Here is a 21,541-nt window from a genome sequence, read left to right on the forward strand (position 1 = left end):
GCCGTAACCGGGCCACCGTTATCCACCCGGTGCCGATGTTTACTCACGCAACGTACCGGGCGCTGGTGTGAGGCTGAGTCGGACCTGAGGGGAGGGCCGACGTTGGCCGTGAGCAGAAGTCGAACCTCGGGTCACCGGGTTCGTAGCGCAGTGCGCTAACCGCTGCGCCACCGATCACTACGCACACTGCTCCCACATGCGTGCGACAGAGGTCGCAAAAGGGTTTTGATTCCTTACCCCTCGTACCCGTACCCGTACCCGGCCGCACCAGGGTCGCAAACGGGTACCCGTACCCGTACCCGGCCGTACACGTACCCTACCCGTACCCGGCCGGGTACGGGTAGGGTACGGGTATCGGGTACCTGATTGCGACCTCTGGGATGAAGCCATGTTGCAGGCGCGGGTGGGTTGATTCTAGGAACTTGAATTGTGAGAAGAGACAAGACGTTGGGAAATGAGTGACAAACGGTTACTCACCAGTGACTCACGGTCTACCCGTACCTGGCCGCACCAGGGTCGCAAACGGGTACCCGTACCCGGGTATCGGGTAGGGTACGGGTATCGGGTACCCGTTTGCGACCTCTGGCGTGCGACCAGGAAGGTGACTAACATCTGGATTGGGCTGCTGATGTGGAGCGGTAGTGGAGCAGTGAGCGCGCTGCTAACCCGGTGACCCGAGTTCGATTCCCGCTCACGGTCAACGCCGGTGATGATTATTATCTAAACCGGTCGGGCGTGGTGCTGGCCACCCACCCCCTCGTGTGCCGTGCCGGCCTTCGTAGGCGCTGCTACTCGCTGACAGCACTTGCCCCGACAGTCTGTTGAGGCTACACGGGGGATCTTTGTCACAGTCACCGCTCTGCCCCCTGCCCCCCCCCGTCTCTCTCGAACCTGCACGCTGGAGGCCGGCGTGGACGCTGGGTCCTCTGTCACGGTGACGTTGGCGACGGGCAGGTGAGCGGTGAAAGCCGGCGACCCCAGCAGGAAGAATCGCACGTCCTCCACAGACACTGGGGGAGGGGCGGGGGGTGGTGGCGACATCACCACGGCGTCAGGACAGCCTCAAGGCGGCCGGCTTGACCGATGACCCCGTCACTCGCTCGCTCGCCGGCGGTCAGGTGGCTCCGTATCGTGTTGTTGTATTGTAATGTTCTAACCCCGTGACCCTACTGGGCGTCTGTGAACAAGAACTTTAAGGTTCATCGGATTCCTCGAGGATAAATACATATTCTGATTCTATAGCTAACCGCTATCGTTCACGTGAACTGCACTTGTTTGTTCGTTCCTTCAAACCGCGTGTGTCGAAGACTCCGTGTCTTCTCAGGCCTTAGATGGGTTTTGCTCATTGATAGATGAATATGGATTACAGGGTCGCCACTGTGGTTTTACATTGGTGTTGTTGTTGAAATAGTGGTGAGCCGGAATCTTAGGCTATCCAGACTTTTCAGCCATCCATACGAGTTCGGCGGATCCGGCGCGTCGTGAACGAGGTGCGTGACAAGCGGCGACCGCGGCGGCTCACCTCCCGGCTCGTAGCGGCACACGTACGGCAGCAGCTCGGCGCAGTTCTCCGTTCCCCAGCGGCCGTGCTGGCTCGCGATGGCTCGCACGCACCGCCCGCCGGGGCCCGGGTCTGCAGGGGTCACGCACGCGGGGTCAAAAGGTCGCTCCCCCCAACCCCCCGCTCCCCAGCGCGGCTGTGCTAGCAGCGCACGCGAGTTCAGAGACGTCGCGCTGACAGTTCAGAACGCGGCGGGAGAGTAAGCGGGAGGCGAGGGCAGGACGCGTCATGGTGGGTGGCGGCCGTGGAGACGATCGCCGGAGGGGACGCGCAGCCGAAGGCAACGTTGCACAGCAGTCAAAGGTCGCTACCACCTCCGTCGTCGTCATCACCAACAACAGCACCATCGCTGCCATCGTCATTGACACCACCAGCCATCACTACCGCCAACAACAACAGCAGCCGTCATTCGCCACTAAGTCCCGGTGACGTCACCACGCTGCTGGCTAGAGGTCACGGTACAGACTCAGGTGTTACGGGTCGATTACCGAGATGACCGGCAGATGCACCACCTGTGCTCCTTACTCTGCCAATTTGCCGCATTTTAGTTACCCGACGCTTCGCTCGTTGTAAGCGCCGCTCCCCCACCCTTGCACCACCATCACCATCGCCGATACACCACTGTCACCACCATCACCGCCACCATCGCCGCCACCACCACCGCCGTCACTCATCATCAATACCACTGCCGCCACCACCGCACCATTGCCACCATCACCACCAACACCACCGCCACCATCACCACCACCACCGCCGCCACTCATCATCAACACCACTCCCGCCACCACCGCACCATTGCCACCAACACCACCAACACCACCGCCACCATCACCACCACCACCACCGCCGCCACTCATCATCAACACCACTGCCGCCACCACCGCACCATTGCCACCAACACCACCAACACCACCGCCACCATCACCACCACCGCCGTCCCTCATCATCAATACCACTGCCGCCACCACCGCACCATCGCCACCAACACCACCGCCACGGGGCGGTACTTTCACGCGAGCGGCACCCCACCTTGCATCATGCTGGGCTCGCCAGTCGCCCACACCTCGAACCGCTCAGACGTGCGGGCGTCCGCCCAGAGCAGGGTGCCCGGAGACTCCGTGTCGCTCAATCCCAGCCACACACTAGAGCTGCCGTCACAGGTGGCACAGACAAAGATCCCCCTTGAAGCCTCCACGGGCTGTTGGGTCAAGTGCTGCAACAGTGTAAGGTCGCACTCGTTACACACAAAGTGCTGGCCACAAGTGAACCACAATCACCTCGCTGCCGATCTCGTCAAGCAACATAAATGATCGTCCCTGCAGTCACGGAAACATCAAGTCTAGATTACTTCGCTCTTGCTCGCAGCAGCAGCAGCAGCAGTGGCGGCAGCAGCATCAACAGCAGCAGCAGCAGCAGCAGCAGCAGCGGCAGCAGCAGCGGCAGCAGCAGCAGCAGCAGCGGCAGCAGCAGCAGCAGCAGCGGCGGCGGCTTTTGGCTGCTCAGCCGTCGAGCAAAGGCGGCGGTCACCGCGTCGTCGCGCGGCACTTTCAGATGCGCTTCCGCGGCCGTCTGGAACGCTCTTCCGTCTGATGTTAGGCAGCTACTGGAGCTATGCAACTTTTACATCATCATCTAGATCGACAAACTCATTTCTTCAGAACTGTTTTTTGTTGCGTTTAGTTTGTCGTCTTTCATCGGGAAGTTGACCTGCAGCATCGTTGAGGAATCGTTTGTGATGGCTAGGTCGCTTACTTGGTAAAATAACAAAATAATGTTTAAACATATTCCTGGTTCTTTCGGTAAAGTCACGTAGAAGTGAAATAATAAAATAATAATTAGAAAAAAACGCCACTTTTTCTAAATTTTCTTGCTGTGGATTTCACACCTGATGACGATTGCTTGTGTTGCAGTCGAAACGTCGTGAGAATTTTGATTGTTTAATATTTTTACTATTTTATTACTTCCCTTCTACGTGACTTTACCGAAAGAACCAAGAATACGAATCCCTGCAGTCACGAAAGCTTTAAATCAAAAATGTTTAAACAGTTTAAACATTGCGATGTTTGGCCATGGCTTCTGCGAGCGAGCCCTTGGCTCCGCGTCGGAGGAGACCGATTGGCGCTCGCGAGTTTCGCACGAACGTGCCGGCAAACCCCGCCGACGCTCGCCACGGCGACGCCAAATCACAGCCCGTGCGAGCCTGTCGGCGCTCCGCACGAGCCTGCGCTCGGCACCACCGCCCCCCCCACGGACCTGTTTGAGAGCGCCGTCACCAGCCGCTGCGTGGCGTCGTCGGCGACGACGGCGAGGTCCCCGCCGGGACTCCGCCGGCATTGGGCCCGGGCGTCGTGCCAGCTTGCCGGCGCGGTCACCAGCAGGAAGCAGGGCCGCCCCCCTTCAGCGTCGTCGGCGTCGGCGTCGGCGCTCGTGCGGCCCCCAGCGGGACACGCCGGAGAGTCTGCGGCGACGGGGACAGAACGGCACCGGTGGTTTTTGGGGGTTAGGTGGCGGTGTGTCGGTGTGTGTGTGTGTTGGCACAGCAGGGGGCACAGGTGGTGCATCAGCCAGTCGTCTCGGTCATCTCAGTCAGTCGACCGTGGCACCTGCTGGGTCTGCCCCGTGACCTCCTGCCAGCCACCCTCCCCTCCCCACCCAGCCCTCCCCTCCCCACCCAGCCCTTCCCTCCCCACCCAGCCCCTCCCCACCCAGCCCTTCCCTCCCCACCCAGCCCTTCCCTCCCCACCCAGCCCCTCCCCACCCTCCCCTCTCCAGCCAGCCCCACCCATCCCATTTTTGGATGCACGACGGACGGACACAATAATCCCCTGTGGGCTGGTGTAACCAGGAGGTTATTACCAGTAAGACGTCCAAACTAATTGCCTTTCAACGATCCCGGGAACACGAACAGGAGCGGGTGACGAAGCCCCTTTGCCGTAGCAGCGCCAACGATTGGGAACAACCTCGTTTTCTCCCTTCCCATCTCCAGGATAAACACTGAACACCGGTTCCGATCCCTGGGGCACGCAAACGACAGGGCCCGCCGCCAGCCAAGCGGGGGAAGGAATGCGCGCGTGTGTGAATCATCACCGCTCGTGACGTAACGCACCGCCGGAGGAGGAACCCCACGCACCCCCGACCCCGGGCCAGCGATGATAAGCCTGCCGCTAGCGCCCCCCTCTACACCCCCACTCCACCGCAACGCCGCCAGCCCGCCAGCCCTGACGGCACCGCTTCACGCAATACGTCCCCCGTCTCGATTTAAAGCTTTCGTGACTGCAGGGATTCATCTTCTTGGTTCTTTCGGTAAAGTCGCGTAGAAGGGAAGTAATAAAATAATAAAAATAAAACATGATAAAATAATTCTCACGACGTTTCGGCCGCAACGCAAGCAGCCGTCCTCAGGCGAAGAAGGACGGCTGCTTGCGTTGTGGCCGAAACGTCGTGAGAATTATTTTATTGTGTTTTATTTTTATTATTGTATTACTTCCCTTCTACGTGACATCACCGAAAGAACCGAGAAGACGTCCCCCGTCGTTGCTCCGTCGGCACGGCGCGTGCCATGGGTTCTCTTCTGCGCGGTGGCCGGTCTTGTGAACGGTGCGGAGCGGCGGCCGAGGTGGTCGAAGAGTCCAGATGATTGTGGAGTCAGGAGGAGGGGCGTGGTAATCGCCGCTGTGATGATGTCTTCTCCTTCGTGTATATCTCTTTCATTCTCTGTATTAGTCTACGAGTATCTGTGTGAATATGTAGAAATCTTCGTGGGTCTAAACGTCTCCGTTTGAGTCTATGGGTGTCCGTGTGAGTCTATAGATCTTTGTGGAAGCCTATGGGTCTCTGTGTGAGTCTATGGGTCTCTGTGTGAGTCTATGGGTCGCTGTGTGAGTCTATGGGTCTCTGTGTGAGGCTATGGGTCGCTGTGTGAGTCTATGGGTCTCTGTGTGAGGCTATGGGTCTCTGTGTGAGTCTATGGGTCTCTGTGTGAGTCTATGGGTCTCTGTGTGAGGCTATGGTTCTCTGTGTGAGTCTATGGTTCTCTGTGTGAGTCTATGGGTCTCTGTGTGAGTCTATGGGTCTCTGTGTAAGTCTATGGGTCTCTGTGTGAGTCTATGGTTCTCTCTGTGAGTCTATGGGTCTCTGTGTGAGTCTATGGGTCTCTGTGTGAGTCTATGGTTCTCTCTGTGAGACTATGGTTCTCTGTGAGTCTATAGATCTCTGTGTGAGTCTATGGGTCTCTGTGTGAGTCTATGGGCCTCTGTGAGTCTGTAGATCTCTGTGTGAGTCTGTGGGTCTTGGCGTAGCGCAACAGCTGTGAATAATTTACACCGAGACGTTTGAGCCTGCCGCCTGCGTCGCGAGTAGCAGGATAGTGAATCGCCGTGCCAATGCCTCAGTGCGGTTGTCTACGTGCGGCGCGACGGAAGTGAAACGTACGTATGTGCGCGCACTCTCCGTCTCTCCCCTCGCCCCTCCACTTCCTCCCCGTCCCTCCCCTAACCTCTGGTGACCCCTACGCACCCTCCGACGGGGCCAACCACTCCCCCCAGGCCTTGCCCTGCACAGCCGCCGCCACCACCGAAACCATTGGTTCATCGCGCCGCCCGCGGAGCTGCGTTAAGGCGCCTTGAGCGAGGGCGCAACACGAATGGTCAAGCGACGATATCCGCCGCTTCACGGCCACGCTCCTTAAGATCGCCCACCCCCCCCCCCCCCCCCCCCCCCCCCGGTGCTCCGAGTCACCGCGGCGGGCTCTGCGAATACACGGCGGCCTGACGCTCGCGGTGATCTTAGTGGGGGGCGGGGGTGGTAAGGAGAGGGGGGGATGGGGAGAGGGGGGCAACCTTTAAAAAGGTCTAACACAGTTGCCGGGCGACGGGCCGTATCCTAGCGAGGTAAAGACGCCACCGTCCCCTTTATAAGATTCGACGGCCCCCGTAACAGAGCTGGAGACGGGGGGGGGGGGGGCGGGGGGCAGAGGTCGCGTGTAAATCTGCCCAATAAAAGACTTCCCGGACACTGACAGAAACGGGCCCCCCCCCACCACCCCTCCCTCCCGTGGGGGGCGCCTCTCGCTCGGTACCCCAAGGGACCAGAATGCCGAGCGGGGGACGCAACAAATAAATAAATAAAGTCCGCCTCCGGGCCCCCCGCACCCCCCGCCCCCTAAGTGCCATATTTGCCTCTCCACAATCCGGCAGTAGAGCGCGAGCGGCAATCGTAACTTCCCAATGTAGCAGCAGCAGCAGCAATATCCCTCCTGAACACTACCGGACTTCATAGCTCACCGGAATATTCTGAACCGGATTCTGAAGACCTGAGACTCGGCGAGGCTTTGGTGGGTAAATAATAAAGCCGGGCAGTGGCAGTGGGGGCCGCGATTGCAAGATGTTAACTACCTCGCCTGGTATGCAGGCGATCGTGGGTTCGATCTCGACCCTGACGCCTGCTGCTGCTGTATATTTGGAGTTTGCGGTGTCTCTCTCTCTCATCATCATTACGGTGGCTAGGAAATGTTAACTACCTCGCCTGGTATGCAGGCGATCATGGGTTCGATCTCGACCCTGACGCCTGCTGCTGCTGTATATTTGGAGTTTGCGTGTCTCTCTCCCCGTTTAGAGTATTTGGCTGCTATAAATGTTCACACGATGATGAGCCACTTCGTTGAGGTCTCATTTGTGGCCAGGTCGCTTCTGACAAAAGAGCCGTATGGCCCAGTGGGGCCTTACCTGCTAAAATAAATGATGGTTTAATTTATTTAGTTTAAATTTTGATTTAAAGCTTTCGTGACTGCAGGGATTCATATTCTTGTTCTTTCGGTAAAGTCACGTAGAAGGGAAATAATACAATTATATAAGTATAAAACAATAAAAATTCTCACGACGTTTCGACTGCAACACAAGCAATCATCATCAGGTGTGAAATCCACAGCAAGAAAATTTTCAAATTTTCAAATGTTCTTGCTGTGGATTCCACACCTGATGATGATTGCTTGTGTTGCAGTCGAAACGTCGTGAGAATTCTAATTGTTTTATATTAATATTATTTCATTATTTATTTAGTTTAGTTGAACAGTTTTAATTTACAGATTTCGTCGAGTTTCTTTTGCGGTGACGTAAAAAAAAACCCCACACCTTGGCAGAACACCGGGACGTGCGCGTGGCTCACAGCGTCATCGCCGATGCCGCACGGCGACAGACACGAGCACGTGGCAACGGCCGAGTTGCGAGCGGTGGTGAGTGTGGAACAGTCGGACTGATCAATGAGGACGTTCTCCAAAGGCGTGGGTGCTGCACAGGCGAAGGCCCCTGGGACAGAGAAGCGGCGCCACCGACAATCACCCAAACTATTATTTGGTTCTTTCGGTAAAGTCACGTGTAAAGATAAAATAATAAATTAAATTAAATAATAGCATACGACGTTTCGATTGCAACACAAGCAATCATCATCAGGTATAATGACATAGCGACATAAAATCTAACCAGAAAACTACAGACAGACATATTAGCAGACAGATATCACCAACATACATAGAGAGAGCAGGTAACAGAGAGGGGTGATCGTCTCTTATTTTATCTTTAGACGTGACTTAACCGAAAGAACCAAATAATAATTCCTGCAGTCACGAAAGTTCTAAAATTAAGATTAATCACCCGAACTCTGTGGTCCTATATGGAGACGCTTGGCCATCAACGCGACGCACGTTGCGCCGTGCCGCGCGATGAACGACGCGCGACACAGGCAACAGGCCGTTGGGGCAAGCGCTGTTCGCGAGCAGCAGCACCTGTGAAGGCCGGCACGGCACGCGAGAGGGTAGGTGGCCAGCATTCGTCTCCCCAGTGGGAGGCAACGTTTACTACACACCGCGCACCAGGTACTCAATTGAGACCGAGTCTACATAGGGGAGGGTCCAGGGTCGGTTCAGATATTCGCCACTATAATTGGCCGTGAGCTCGGGGTCGCCACGTCCGCGGCGCGGCGCGCGCTAACCGCTGCGCCGCCGCTCCCCACGTTGCACGTGCGCCGTAGCCGCTTGTTTTCCCACTCTGCCACTCTGCCATGCACGGCGCTGAACTGCTGAACTCGGAAACCTTCGGATGTAAAGAAAAAAGGAGAGAGAGAGTGAGTGGAGGGGAGAAAAGAAAGGCAGCAGCAACAAAAAAAACCCAGAGTCAACGGGGAAGAGCGAGCGAGCGAGCGTCTCCGTCGCTCCGTAGCCGTGGCGACGCAAGCTCTTCGCACAACAACACGAGCACACACACACGCACATCCCCCACCCGCGCTGCGTGGACAGAGGGGGAGAGATGCGCGGGGGGGGGGCAGCATTTGTCGGCGCTAACTCGGGTTGCCGCGTGATGGTGTGACTACGACGCAGCATCCGATACACGCTTGGTGCATGCTGCGTGTTTATGCATTATGGATAGGCACCGTGCATCTGTGTTCAACGCAGATCCTGAGCACAGGCCCAGGTGGGAACAAAATGTCAAGCCGCACGCAGCGAACGGAGTTGAAATGGCTTCAGGGTTTTTTAACGAGGCTCTTAGAAGTTTTGAAAAGGAGAGGATTCCGTGAGTGGAGCAGCGTGAGGGAAGAGGCAGATAGAGAGGCGAGGTGACCTGCAGTGTGGTGGGTGGGTGAGTGGGTGGGTGGTTGGGTGGGTGGCTAAGTGGGTGAGTGAGTGGGTGGGTGGTTGGTTGGGTGGATGGCTGGGTGGGTGAGTGAGTGGGTGGGTGGGTGGGTGAGTGAGTGGGTGGTTGGTTGGGTGGATGGGTGGGTGGGTGAGTGGGTGGGTGAGTGAGTGGGTGGTTGGGTGGGTGGCTGGGTGGGTGAGTGAGTGAGTGGGTGGCTGGTTGGGTGGATGGCTGGGTGAGTGGGTGGGTGGGTGGTTGGGTGAGTGGGTGGTTGGGTGGGTGGGTGGCTGGGTGGGTGAGTGGGTGAGTGAGTGGGTGGTTGGGTGGGTGGGTGGCTGAGTGGGTGGGTGAGTGAGTGGGTGGTTGGGTGGCTGGCTGGGTGGGTGAGTGAGTGAGTGGGTGGTTGGGTGGCTGGCTGTGTGGGTGAGTGACTGCCTGAGTGGGTGAGTGTGAATGAGTGAGTGGGAGAATGTGCGTGTACGTGAGTGACGCTCACAACAATGAGCAGAGCGCCGGGCGGATAAAACGCGGCAAGGTGGCACAGTAGGAAGCAGAGGTGGTGCATCTGCCAGTCATCTCAGTTAGTCAACCCGAGGCACCTGGGTCTGTCCCATGACCTCCTGCACCTAGCCTGGCACAGCAGTCAACCCCATGGCACCTGGGTTTGTTCCATGACCTCCTGCACCTAGCCTGGCACAGCAGTCAGCCCCATGGCACCTGGGCCTGTCCCATGACCTCCTGCACCAAGCCTGGCACAGCAGTCAACCCCATGGCACCTGGGTCTGTCCCATGACCTCCTGCCTGCAGAGGGCCTCAAGGTGCACCTAGGCTGGCACAAGCGGTGTGGTGATGTCGCCGCCACTTAGTAGTGAAGGTCGGTTGTCGTCGTCGTTGTGGTATGTGTGTTGCGTGTGTGTGTGTTGTGCGTGTGTTGTGTGTGTGTTGCGCGTGTGTGTTGCGCGTGTGTGTGTTGTACGTGTGTGTTGTGTGTGTGTGTTGCGTGTGTGTGTATTGCGTGTGTGTGTCTTGTCGTGTGTCTTGTCGTGTGTGTTGCGCGTGTGTGTGTTGAGTGTGTGTTGTGTGTGTGTGTGTTGTGCGCGTGTGAGTGCTGTCTGTGTGTGTTGTGCGTGTGTGTTGTCTGAGTGTGTTGTGCGTGTGTGTTGTGCGTGTGTGTTGTGCGTGTGTGTTGAGTGTGTGTTGAGTGTGTGTTGTGTGAGTGCGCGTGTATGTGTGTTGTGTGTGTGTCTTGTGCGTGTGTTGAGTGTGTGTGTTGTGCGTGTGTGTGTTGTGTGTGTGTGTTGAGTGTGTGTTGAGTGTGTGTTGTGTGTGTGTTGTGTGTGTGTTGTGTGTGTTGTGTGTGTGTGTGTTGTGTGTGTGTGTTGTGTGTGTGTTGAGTGCGCGTGTGGTGTGCGTGTGTGTGTTGTGTGCGTGTGTTGAGTGTGTGTTGTGTGTGTGTGTTGTGTGTGTGTTGTGTGTGTTGTGTGTGTGTGTTGTGTGTGTGTTGTGCGTGTGTTGTTGAGTGCGCTTTGCTAGGGAAGTGCCCTGTCACCTCGCCTGCCCATTGGTCACTGCCGTAAAACGTGACACGGGAGCTCAACGAGGGCAGCCGGGGAGGCGTGCGGGTGGCAGGGGCAGCAGCTGCGTTAACGACGGTCGGCGGACACGCCGACACACGAAACAAAGACAAAGATCCCCGTGTAGTCTCTAATGGAATGTCGAGGCAGGCGCCGTCAGGAAGCGGCGCCCACGAATGCCGTGCCCGTGACCGTGAACGAACGCCGTGACCTGTGGCGCCGGCAGAACGGGAACCCGGTGACTCACCGCGCCGGACGGTGCCGTCCGCCTCCCTCACGGACCAACGGGCCCTCGCGCCGGTGCCGCTCCGGCTGACGGCGGCCACGCCGCCTCCGCCCCCGGTCAGCGCCGCCTCGGGGCACCGCAGCTCCGGCGGCAGCAGCACCGGCATCGCCACCGTCACGTTGGTCGCCGCGGCGACGGTCGACCCGCCGCCTCCTCCGCCGCTCACGCTCACCGTCACGGCGTAGGTGCCGGGCAGCGCGAACTTGTGCCGCGCGGCGGCGCCGCCGGCCACGTCCAGCGGCGCCGCCCCGTCGCCGAAGTCCCAGCGGGCGCGCCAGCCGGCGCCGGGGTCGTGCCAGGGCGCGGCGCGAAACTCGGCCGTCTCGAAGACGCTGAACGGGCGCAGGCCGCGGAAGGAGGCTCCCGAGCGGACGGGCGCCGGCGGCGCCACCACGACGCGACCGCACACGGCGCGGCTCGCCGGGTAGCCCGTCGAGCAGACGGCGGCGCAGTCGGGCGCCGCCGGCGGGGAGCCGCCCGCGTCGCCGCACAGGCACAGGAAGTTGAGCGCCGGGTCCGAGGAGAAGTAGGCGAGGCGGCGGCGGGCGCACGCGGCGTTGCAGCCGAGCTCGTCGTGCGCGTCCTCGTCCACGGCCGAGAAGATGAGCGTCGAGGCCGGGCGCAAGCAGGCAACGTAGTCGGCAGCTGGGCGTCAAGCGGGGGGGTCAGGGGGACACGGCGCAGGTGAGACCACCACGACCACCATCGTCATCGTCGTCGTCGTCGTCGCTATCGACGTGATCGTCGTCGGCGTCGTCGTCATCACGGTTGTGACGACGTCGTGGTCCGGCGGTTGGTGGCATCATCATCATCATCACCAGGCAGCATCGTCATGGACAGCATCGTTACACACAGCATTGCTAGATGCATCATGGTCACGCACAGAATCACCACACACAACATCGCTACACACAGAATCACTACACATAGCATCGTTACACACCACATCACTACACGCAGCATCGTTACACACAGCATTGCTAGATTCACCATCGTCACGCACAGAATCACCACACACAACATCGCTACACACAGAATCACTACACATAGCATCGTTACACACAACATCACTACACGCAGCATCGTTACACACAGCATTGCTAGATGCACCATCGTCACGCACAGCATCACGAGATGCAGCAGCATCGTCACGAGCAGCATCACTGCCATTTGTTGCCGTGCGTGATTCTCTGCGGCGAGCGTGACGTGTCTGTGTGGTGAGCGTGACGTGTCTGTGCGGTGACTGCACGGCGAGCGTTGCGTCCCCCCGGGGCGCCACCTACCGCAGACGGCGCTGGAGAAGTTGGCGGCGGTGACGGGCGTGTGGGCCAGGCGGTCCGGCAGGGCGCACAGCGAGCGCAACGGCCGTGCCAGTACCACTCTGCCAGCGCGCGCCGGCGCCACCAGCCACCAGGGCAGCCACGCCAGCTCACAGCCGCAGTCCAGCGGGTTCCCGCTCACGTCCCTGTGAGGGCGGGACAAAGGCGAAGATCCCCCACCCCCCCCCGTAGCCTTCACAAAGTGTCGGGGCAAGTGCTGTTCGCGTGAGCGTCCACAAAGGCCGACAGAGCGCACGAAGAGGCCAGCACCGGCGCTGATGTTTACACGCCGTGGCAGGTACTCATTTAAGGCTGAGTCCGCCTAGGTGTGGCCCAGTGCCGCTTCAAATATTCGCCACGGTTATACTGGTAGGAACCTCCTGGTTACACCAGCCCACAGGGGATTATTGTGTCCGTCCGTCTGTCATGCAGGGAGGGGCTGGGTGGAGAGGGTGGGGAGGGGCTGGATGGGGAAGGTGGAGGGAGCAGGTAGGAACGTCGGGTTGCTCGGTCAATGGCCAGGGTCAATGGCGGCGTGGTGTATTCCGCAAATATGTCCGACTGTGAGGGCGGGCACAAGCCGGCGTGAGTAGGTCAAATGTTGAGTTTTATAAGGGCACCACGGGGTGACCAGCTCCTCCCCACCCAGCCCCACCCCACCCTCCCCTCCCCACCCAGCCCCTCCCCACCCTCCCCACCCAGCCCCTCCCCACCCTCCCCTCTCCACCCAGCCCCACCCCTCACATTTTTGGATGCACGACGGACGGACGGACACAATAATCCCTTGTGGGCTGGTGGAACCAGGAGGTTCCTACCAGTATTATCCCCAAGTCCTTGCAACAACAACCTTGTTCCATTCGAAAAACGTGTGGCACTCCTACCGGCTACATCTCTGAGCAGTGCTGCTTGTTGCTGGGCGTTTGACGTTTCGGGCCTGTGCTCAGCAACTGAGTCCACAGATATACAATGCGCGCGCGCGTGTTGATCTAAGGAAATGCGCTGGCAATCAAATCACTCGGCAGGGGATTGGCGGAGTCGCACAGAGGCCAGAGTCCGCGACGCGACTTACAGCACGGCGAGGCTCGTGAGGTTGTCGAAGACGCCGTTGGGCAGCGTGCCGATCTGATTGTCGCTCAGATCCCTGCGGGAGGAGGAGGAGACACGACGTCCGCTAAAGCGACGACATAGAAGGGGGGCCTGGCTGGCCGCGCTCGCTCGCTCACGCCACGCGGAACCGGCGGCGGAGGGGGGAGAACGTACAAACTCCACGCGCCGAGGCGCCAACCCAACGTGGGGATCGAACCCAGGCTGTCGCTGCTCCGGGGGCGGCGCGAGCGTTGCCGCCCCGCCAGAGGTCGCAACCGGGTACCCGATACCCGTACCCTACTCGATACCCGGCTACCCGTACCCGGCCGGGTACGGGTACGGGTAGCCATTTGCGACCCTGGTGCGGCCGGGTACGGGTAGGCCGTGAGTCACCGGTGAGTAACCGTTTGTCACTCATTTCGGGAAGGGTACGGGTCAGGGTAGAGAACGGGTACCCGTACCCGGCCGGGTACGGGTACCCGTTTGCGACCCTGGTGCGGCCGGGTACGGGTAAGGAATCAAAACCCGTTTGCAACCTCTGTGCCCCGCCGCCCTACACACGCACGCCGCGCGTAACGGCCCCCGCCACCCCCCCCGCACCACCGCCGCCGTCGCAACGGTGGCAGCGAGGCTCCTCCCGGCGGCGCGTGCGTGTCCCGACAGGCCCGGCCCAGGACACGCGCCACCCTGGCACCGCACCGCCGCGCTAACCGTCGCTCGTCCCGCGGGGCCGTGACACGGGGAGTGCCGTCCCGGCGACGGGGCGCCACTCACGCGCCTAATCACCCGTCGGGGCTCTCCCGCAAAGACAAAACAAATATCCCCTCCCCGTGTAGCCTTAACAGACTGTTGGGGCAAGTGCTGTCAGTGAGCGCCTGTGAACGCCAGCGCGGCGCACGAGGGGGTGGGTGGCCAGCACCACGCCCGGCCGCTTTTGTCTCTCTCTGGTGGCGATGTTTACACAGCGCACCGGGTACTCATTTATGGCTGAATAGACCTCGGGGAGGGCCGTTTCGGATAATCGTCACTGGTGTCGGCCGTGAGCGGGAATCCAACTCGGGACGCCGGGTTCGTAACGCGGCGCGCTAACCGCTCCACCGCCGCTCTACACACTCATGCACGCACGCACACACACGCACGCACACACGCACACACGCACGCACAACACTCCTCACACTCTGCAGAACACGGGGGGGGGGGGCGGAAGAAACAAACTCGACGAAGAAAGTGGCATCAGTCGGGAACGGAAGCCAGGGCCCCCCTTCTCGCTGCGAGGCACGAGCGTTGCCACTGAACCACCACCCCCTGCCGCCCTCAGCACGTCTTTGTTGAGTTCATCTGACTCGTACTCTTTGGTTCTGTCGGTAAAGTCACGTAGGTGTAAGATAAAATTAAAATTAAATCACAAAGTTTCGATTGCAACACAAGCTCTGGTTTTCCCACCTGATGACGATTGCTTGTGTTGCAATCGAAACGTCGTGATTGAATTTTTATTTTATTTTCTACCCACGTGACTTTACCGAAAGAACCAAAGAGTATGGATATCCCTGTAGTCACGAAAACTTTCAAATCTCTGATTAATCTGACTCCTTGCAACGGCCGATGGTTTACCAGCTATTTTACGCGGGAGAAAAACGCGCAAAGACAAAACGATTTTCCCATAAATAGCGTCGCGACAGAGTGTGGCGAGAGACAATTTCCCCGCCGCGTTACCGTATCACTCCGCGTACCGTATCGCTGTACCGCTCAGCTCAAGAAAGTAGTTCGTCGTCTTCCGCTGAGAAGCCGCGTTGTAACGGCGCTCGCGCTCTGCCTTGTAACGTAAGTGACGCGCCGCGTGCGAACACGCGTCGAGCGACGATTTAGGAAGATTGCACAACTGACGAAACGCGGAACTTAGCGGTCGCAGACGAGACGGGACGCACGCGACCCAGGCGGCGCACGGACACGCGACTCACAGCACGAGCAGCGAGGTCATGTCGCGGAAGGCGTGCACGCCGAGGCGGAAGATCTTGTTGTCCGTCAGATTCCTGGGGAAACGCAACGGGACGCACGGACAGACACGCACCTTTCACCGCAGGTGACGGCCCACGGAGGCTCGCACACACAAAGCGCTCGGCCAGGAAGCGACCACCAATCACCTCGGCGCTGATCTCGTTAAGGAGCATAAGCCGTCGTCACGCGACACTCCGCTCGTCATCGCTGCAGCGGCGGCGGCGGCTTTTGGCTCAGCCGTCGAAGAAAGACGGTGGCCACGGCATCGCGCGGCGCTTTCAAATGCGCCCTTGCGGCCGTCTGGAATGCTCTTCCTTTCGGTATTAGGAAGCCACATTTTGTGTTTAGTTTGTTGAGCTTCCCCACACTTCTAATTAACACGGTTGGCTATGTACAGTGCGAAAGAAGTTCTATATAAATACATCGCTATTCCTCGCTGTGCCGCTCTATCGATGTGGTGATGTCACAAACCTGCGTGTGTTCTCTACTCCACCTGTTCCTCTCTCTCTGTATCTCTCAGTGCAATTCCCAGCGTGCATCTCTCCTCCACGCTCCTGTCACCATCACCATGGTCTATCCACTGCTCGATGAAGATCATTGTGATGACATTGACCTCTGCGTGCGCGTGTCCTCTAAACCACGTGTTCCTCTCTCTCTGCATCTCTCAGTGCAATTCCCAGCGTGCATCTCTTCTCCACGCTCCTGTCACGATCACCATGGTCGATGAAGATCAATGTGATGACATTGACCTCTGTGTGCGCGTGTCCTCTAAACCACGTGTTCCTCTCTCTGCCTCTCAGTGCCGCCCCGAGCACGCGTCTCTCCGTGCTTCTCTCCCGCACCGAGACCCGGCCTCGTTAAAAACCCGAACTGGAACCGGGGCCGCCGTTCGGCGGGTTCGGTGCGCGTGAGCGTGGAGCCAGGGCGGTCCGGCCCGAAGAACTCACAGCACGGAGAGGGAGTGCGCGACACGCGACAGGACGTCCTCCTCCAACTCCTGGATGTTGTTGTGCGACAGGTCCCTGGCAAGACACGACACACACCAAATACAAAGATCGTCGGTCTCACCTTAACAAACGTTTGGGGCAGGTGCTGCTAGGGAGCACCGATAAAACTCAACCAAAACTCTTCTTGGTTCTTTCGGTAAAGTCACGTAGAAGGAAAATAATAAAGTAATAAAATAAAACAATAAAATATAATGAAAAAATATTTATTATTTCATTATTTTCCTTCTACGTGACTTTACCGAAAGAACCAAGAAGATGAATCCCTGCAGTCACGAATGCTTTAAATCGAAATTTAACCAAAACTATTTGTAGTTGACCAGGTAAGGCCCACTGACCACGGGTAGAGGTATCACTCGCCACTGACGGTACACGGCCGTGATTCGAACTCAGGTCGCCAGGATCGTAGCGTAGCGCATCGACCACCACACCACCAATCCGCACAACGATACACGCAATCATCGTTGCCATTCGCCACTGACGGTAACGCCACCACGATGCTCGTACCAGGCTAGGTGCACTTTGAGGCAATCGTGTGACATGTGGAAGGCTCGCTACTGACAGGAGGTCACGGGACAGACCCAGCAGGTGCCATGGGTTAACTGCCTGAGATGACTGGCAGTTGCTCCCTACTCTAACTTGCTGCGTTTTAGCCACCCGGCGCTCCGCTCATTGTTGTGAGCATCGCTCCTCTGCCCTCCGTTGTTGTTGGAGGGGGCGACTGCCTTCAACAGCTCAGTAGCAGCGTCCTTCACGGGCATCCTCCACGGACGAACACATAGAACCAGACACGCACGAAGCTAAACCGGGCGTGCTTTCTAGACACCGACGCACAACAATAGGGGGATAATCTGCAATCGCAAGCTGTGCCACTCTTCTCCCATTATGGCAAGAATAACTCTTCGCAGGTCTCACCGCCGCGGCCCAAAGCCACGTGGACGTTCTCGTTCCCCAGTAAGGGCTTGGAAATAATCTCCAGCTACACACATTTTCCACAGCCCCGTGTTTTTGAACGCAATTTCGGATCTCGGACTATTTGATAATTGGTTTTTAACCCTATTATCTGGCAACAAAACTGACACCGTTTTTTACGAGGAGTCATGTTTGCATAGACCACTATACCTGCAGTCATAATGCAAACAAAAAACATAACTCTGATAATGTATGCACTGTCCTTGAAGTTGATTGGTCCACACCCGAGACAGCTTTCCTTAAAGCCTAGTCTCACATGGGTTGGACCAGATGAGGTACCAATGGTGTAAATGCTCAGAATACTTGTTTTCCTCCGTGCGTGCGTCTGCGTGCGTGAGCGGTAGCGCAATGGTTTAGCACGCTGCCCTACGGACCCGGCGACCCGAGTTCGATTCCCGCTCACGGCCACCAACACCGGTGACGATCATCTGAATCGGTCCTGGGCCTCCCCGAGGTCGACTCAGCCTCAAATGAGCACCCAGTGCGATGTAAACATCGCCACTGGGGAGACAAAGGCAGCCGGGCGAGGTGCTGGCCACCCACCCCCTCGTGTGCCACAATGCCGCTAACAGCTAACAGCACTTTCCCCAACAGTCTGTCGAGGTTATACAGTTCAAGGGGTCGTTGCCTTTGTGGGGAGTGGTGGCGCCGAGGTTAGCGCACTGCTCTATGCACCCGCGGTGACCCAGGCTCGCTGGATTCCCCCCGCTCACTGCCAACACTCGTGGCGAGTATGTGAACCGGTCCTGGACCCTCTCCTAGGTCGACTCGGCCTCGAATGAGTACCTGGTGCGGTGTGTAAACATCAGCATTGGGAAGACAAAGGCGGCCAGGGCGCGGTGTCGTGCCAGGGCAGCCTTAACAAACCCGACGTCCTGAGTTCAACTCTCCTACTCTTAGTTCTTTCGGTAAAGTCACGTAGGTAAAAAATTGAAATTAAAATCTGGCTGTGACTGTCCCACCTGATGACGGAGACTTGTGTTGCCTCCGAAACGTCGTGATTTTTATCATTTTATTTGTCTTGATTTTAATTTCATTTTTTACCTACGTGACTTTACCGAAAGAACTAAGAGCATGAATCCTTGCAGTCACGAAAGCTTCAAATCTAGAATTCAACTCTCCTGTTGCTCACGGCAAACCACCGTCGCCGATGAAAAGCTGCATGGGGGATATGTATGCGTGTGTGCATGAGGGCGCGCACGCGTGTGTGTGTGTGTGTGCGAGCCCCCTTTTCACGCCCGGCTTGTCAAAGATTACGGCTGTACAAACAGGCCCAGGCTCCGGGAGGTAAAACCAACAGCTGAGAGAGGCACACTCCACACATAACACACACACGTCTGGTCTGTCCGCGTGTGTGTGTGTTGTTACAGAATCATCATCATCATCCTCCTCCCCATCAGTTCCCCGCGTCCTTGACTAGAAAAAATTTACCCGTAAAAACAAAGTTTTTCACTATAAATCCTTTATATGCGTGGCGGCTAGAGTCCTCTCGTCCTCTGGCTTGAGATGGCTGCCACCTATGGGTCAGATGATTGCTTGCCACCATTAAGCAATTGGTAGTTACATATAATTTTTTTTTCCTAAAAAGTGTAAAATTTTGGAAAAATTTTTTCACGAAAATACACGCACAACGAGTCTGTGTGCAAAATGTCAGCTCGAATGGATCACGGGAAGTGGGTTAAAAAACGACCGAAAGATTTACACGGTCGTAAGCAAGCAACCAAGTGAACTTAATATAAAGGATTTAAAAAGCCACTGCGATTTCCCTGCAACTCAAAAGAGCGTTGAGGCATTGGTGTTCACCTCGTGCTTAACAACAACCCTACAGAGCCAGTGGTGGAATGGTCATGGCTCACACGGTGGGGGTGAGATGACTGACTGCGCTCGTTACACACAGAGTGCTCATCACAAATGAACCACAATCCCTTGCTGATATCGTCAAGGAGCGTAAACCATCAGGCAAAGTCCGCTCATCCTCGCAGCGGCTCTCGAACAAAGACGGTGGTCAGATGCGCTTCTGCGGCCGTCTGGAACGCTCTTCCTTCCGATGTTAGGAAGCCACTGGAACTGTACACTTTCAAATCACCTCGATTAAAAACTAGTTTCTTTACAGTTGCGTTTTGTGTTCAGTTTGTTGTCCCACCCCGCACCTCCGATTAGCACGGTTGGCTACGTACGGTGCGAAAGAAGTTCAACGTGCACACGTAACGATGATCATCTTTCTGCTCTTTCCTTCCGCACTGCTCCACGTCGTCTCTTTCCCCCACGTCCTCACATTCAGCCGGGAAACAAATCATTTGCCGCTGCTGCCGCTGCTGCCGCTGCTGCCGCTGCTGCCGCTGCTGCCGCTGCTGCCGCTGCTGCAGCTGCTGTCGCTGCTGCAGCTGCTGTTGCTGCTACATGTCACGTGGTTGCACAAAAGCACAAATAACAACATCAACAAAAACCGCAACACATTCGTTCGTCAACAGCACCGTGTGATCTTAAAATAGAAAAATGTTTTAATAAACATATCAGAAGCCTCTGCCAGTGGGGATGTGGAGCGGTGGCCCGGCGGTTAGCGCACCGCACCAACCACGAGTGCCGTGGGTGGCATCTGAACCCATCCTGTGGCACCACCTCCACCTCCCACCCTTCCTCACCCCCCCCCCACCGACCCGCACCGACCAGGGCGGTGAAGTATGGTCAAACGAGCCACCAGTTTGCTCGTTCCCTTCCGCCAGCGACGCGGCGACCCTCCGGCCGACGTGAGTTACGTCAAAAAAGCAGAACTCGCCGCCCGGAATTTTAATTTTAACTTCGTGGAACAAAAATGTCTGTAGTAGCAGCAGCAGCAGCAGCGGCGGCGGCGGCTCCGCTCGCATTCTGTGCCGCTGAGATGATGAACGAGCGTTGGGATGAATCACCCGCTCGCGGCGCGCGGCTGACGGAGTCGAAACACGCGGCGCTGGCTGCACGCCGGGAAATTGACGGAGACTTCTCATCCTCATCGTCCTGCGTGCGCACAGGCGCCGTGGTGCAGAGCAGCTGGGGGGGGGAGCGGGGGTTATCCCCTCGACAAAAGACATCTCACTCCACTCCCCTCCACCACGCACTCTCCTACCTCTCCCCTCTCATCTCACTCCACTCCCCTCCACGCACTCTCCTACCTCTCCCCTCTCATCTCACTTCACTCCCCTCCACGCACTCTCCTACCTCTCTTATCTCACTCTACTCCCCTCCACGCACTCTCCTGCCTCTCCCCTCTCATCTCACTCTACTCCCCTCCACGCACTCTCCTGCCTCTCCCCTCTCATCTCACTCTACTCCCCTCCACCACGCACTCTCCTACCTCTCCCCTCTCATCTCACTCCACTCCCCTCCACCACGCACTCTCCTACCTCTCCCCTCTCATCTCACTCTACTCCCCTCCACACACTCTCCTGCCTCTCCCCTCTCATCTCACTCTACTCCCCTCCACGCACTCTCCTACCTCTCCCCTCTCATCTCACTCCACTCCCCTCCACGCACTCTCCTACCTCTCCCCTCTCATCTCACTCCACTCCCCTCCACGCACTCTCATGCCTCTCATCTCTAATCTCACTCCACTCCCCTCCACGCACTCTCCTACCTCTCCCCTCTCATCTCACTCCACTCCCCTCCACGCACTCTCCTACCTCTCCCCTCTCATCTCACTCGATTCCCCTCTACGCACTCTCCTGCCTCTCCCCTCTCATCTCACTCCACTCCCCTCCACGCACTCTCCTACCTCTCCCCTCTCATCTCACTCCACTCCCCTCCACACACTCTCCTACCTCTCCCCTCTCATCTCACTCCACTCCCCTCCACGCACTCTCCTGCCTCTCCCCTCTCATCTCACTCTACTCCCCTCCACAAACTCTCCTGCCTCTCCCCTCTCATCTCACTCTACTCCCCTCCACGCACTCTCCTGCCTCTCCCCTCTCATCTCACTCCACTCCCCTCCACGCTCTCTCCTGCATCTCCCCTCTCATCTCACTCCACTCCCCTCCACACACTCTCCTACCTCTCCCCTCTCATCTCACTCCACTCCCCTCCACAAACTCTCCTACCTCTCCCCTCTCATCTCCCTCGACTCCCCTCCGTGTACCCGAATGCAAC

The 21,541-nt window shown here is 57.6% G+C and overlaps 1 protein-coding gene across 6 annotated transcripts in view; it reads right to left on the reverse strand.

Annotated features, from left to right (window-relative positions):
• Positions 1 to 21,541, reverse strand: part of PKD1 (polycystin 1, transient receptor potential channel interacting) — a 79,515-nt gene that overhangs the window by 45,422 nt on the left and 12,552 nt on the right. For 2 of the 6 annotated variants that reach the window (XM_061577050.1, XM_061577049.1), the window contains exons 2-10: positions 16,394 to 16,468; positions 15,410 to 15,481; positions 13,435 to 13,506; positions 12,330 to 12,511; positions 11,008 to 11,691; positions 3,815 to 4,019; positions 2,591 to 2,709; positions 1,523 to 1,633; positions 892 to 1,010 (exon numbers count right to left, since the gene is read on the reverse strand). In XM_061577050.1, coding sequence (XP_061433034.1) covers positions 892 to 1,010; positions 1,523 to 1,633; positions 2,591 to 2,709; positions 3,815 to 4,019; positions 11,008 to 11,691; positions 12,330 to 12,511; positions 13,435 to 13,506; positions 15,410 to 15,481; positions 16,394 to 16,468 — 1,639 coding nt within the window. The other 4 variants (XM_061577052.1, XM_061577051.1, XM_061577053.1 and 1 more) reach the window with 4 other exon arrangements.

Source organism: Lethenteron reissneri, chromosome 63, assembly GCF_015708825.2.
Source record: "Lethenteron reissneri isolate LAM-NWPU_2019-01 chromosome 63, ASM1570882v1, whole genome shotgun sequence".
In the NCBI taxonomy this organism is placed as follows: domain Eukaryota; kingdom Metazoa; phylum Chordata; class Hyperoartia; order Petromyzontiformes; family Petromyzontidae; genus Lethenteron; species Lethenteron reissneri.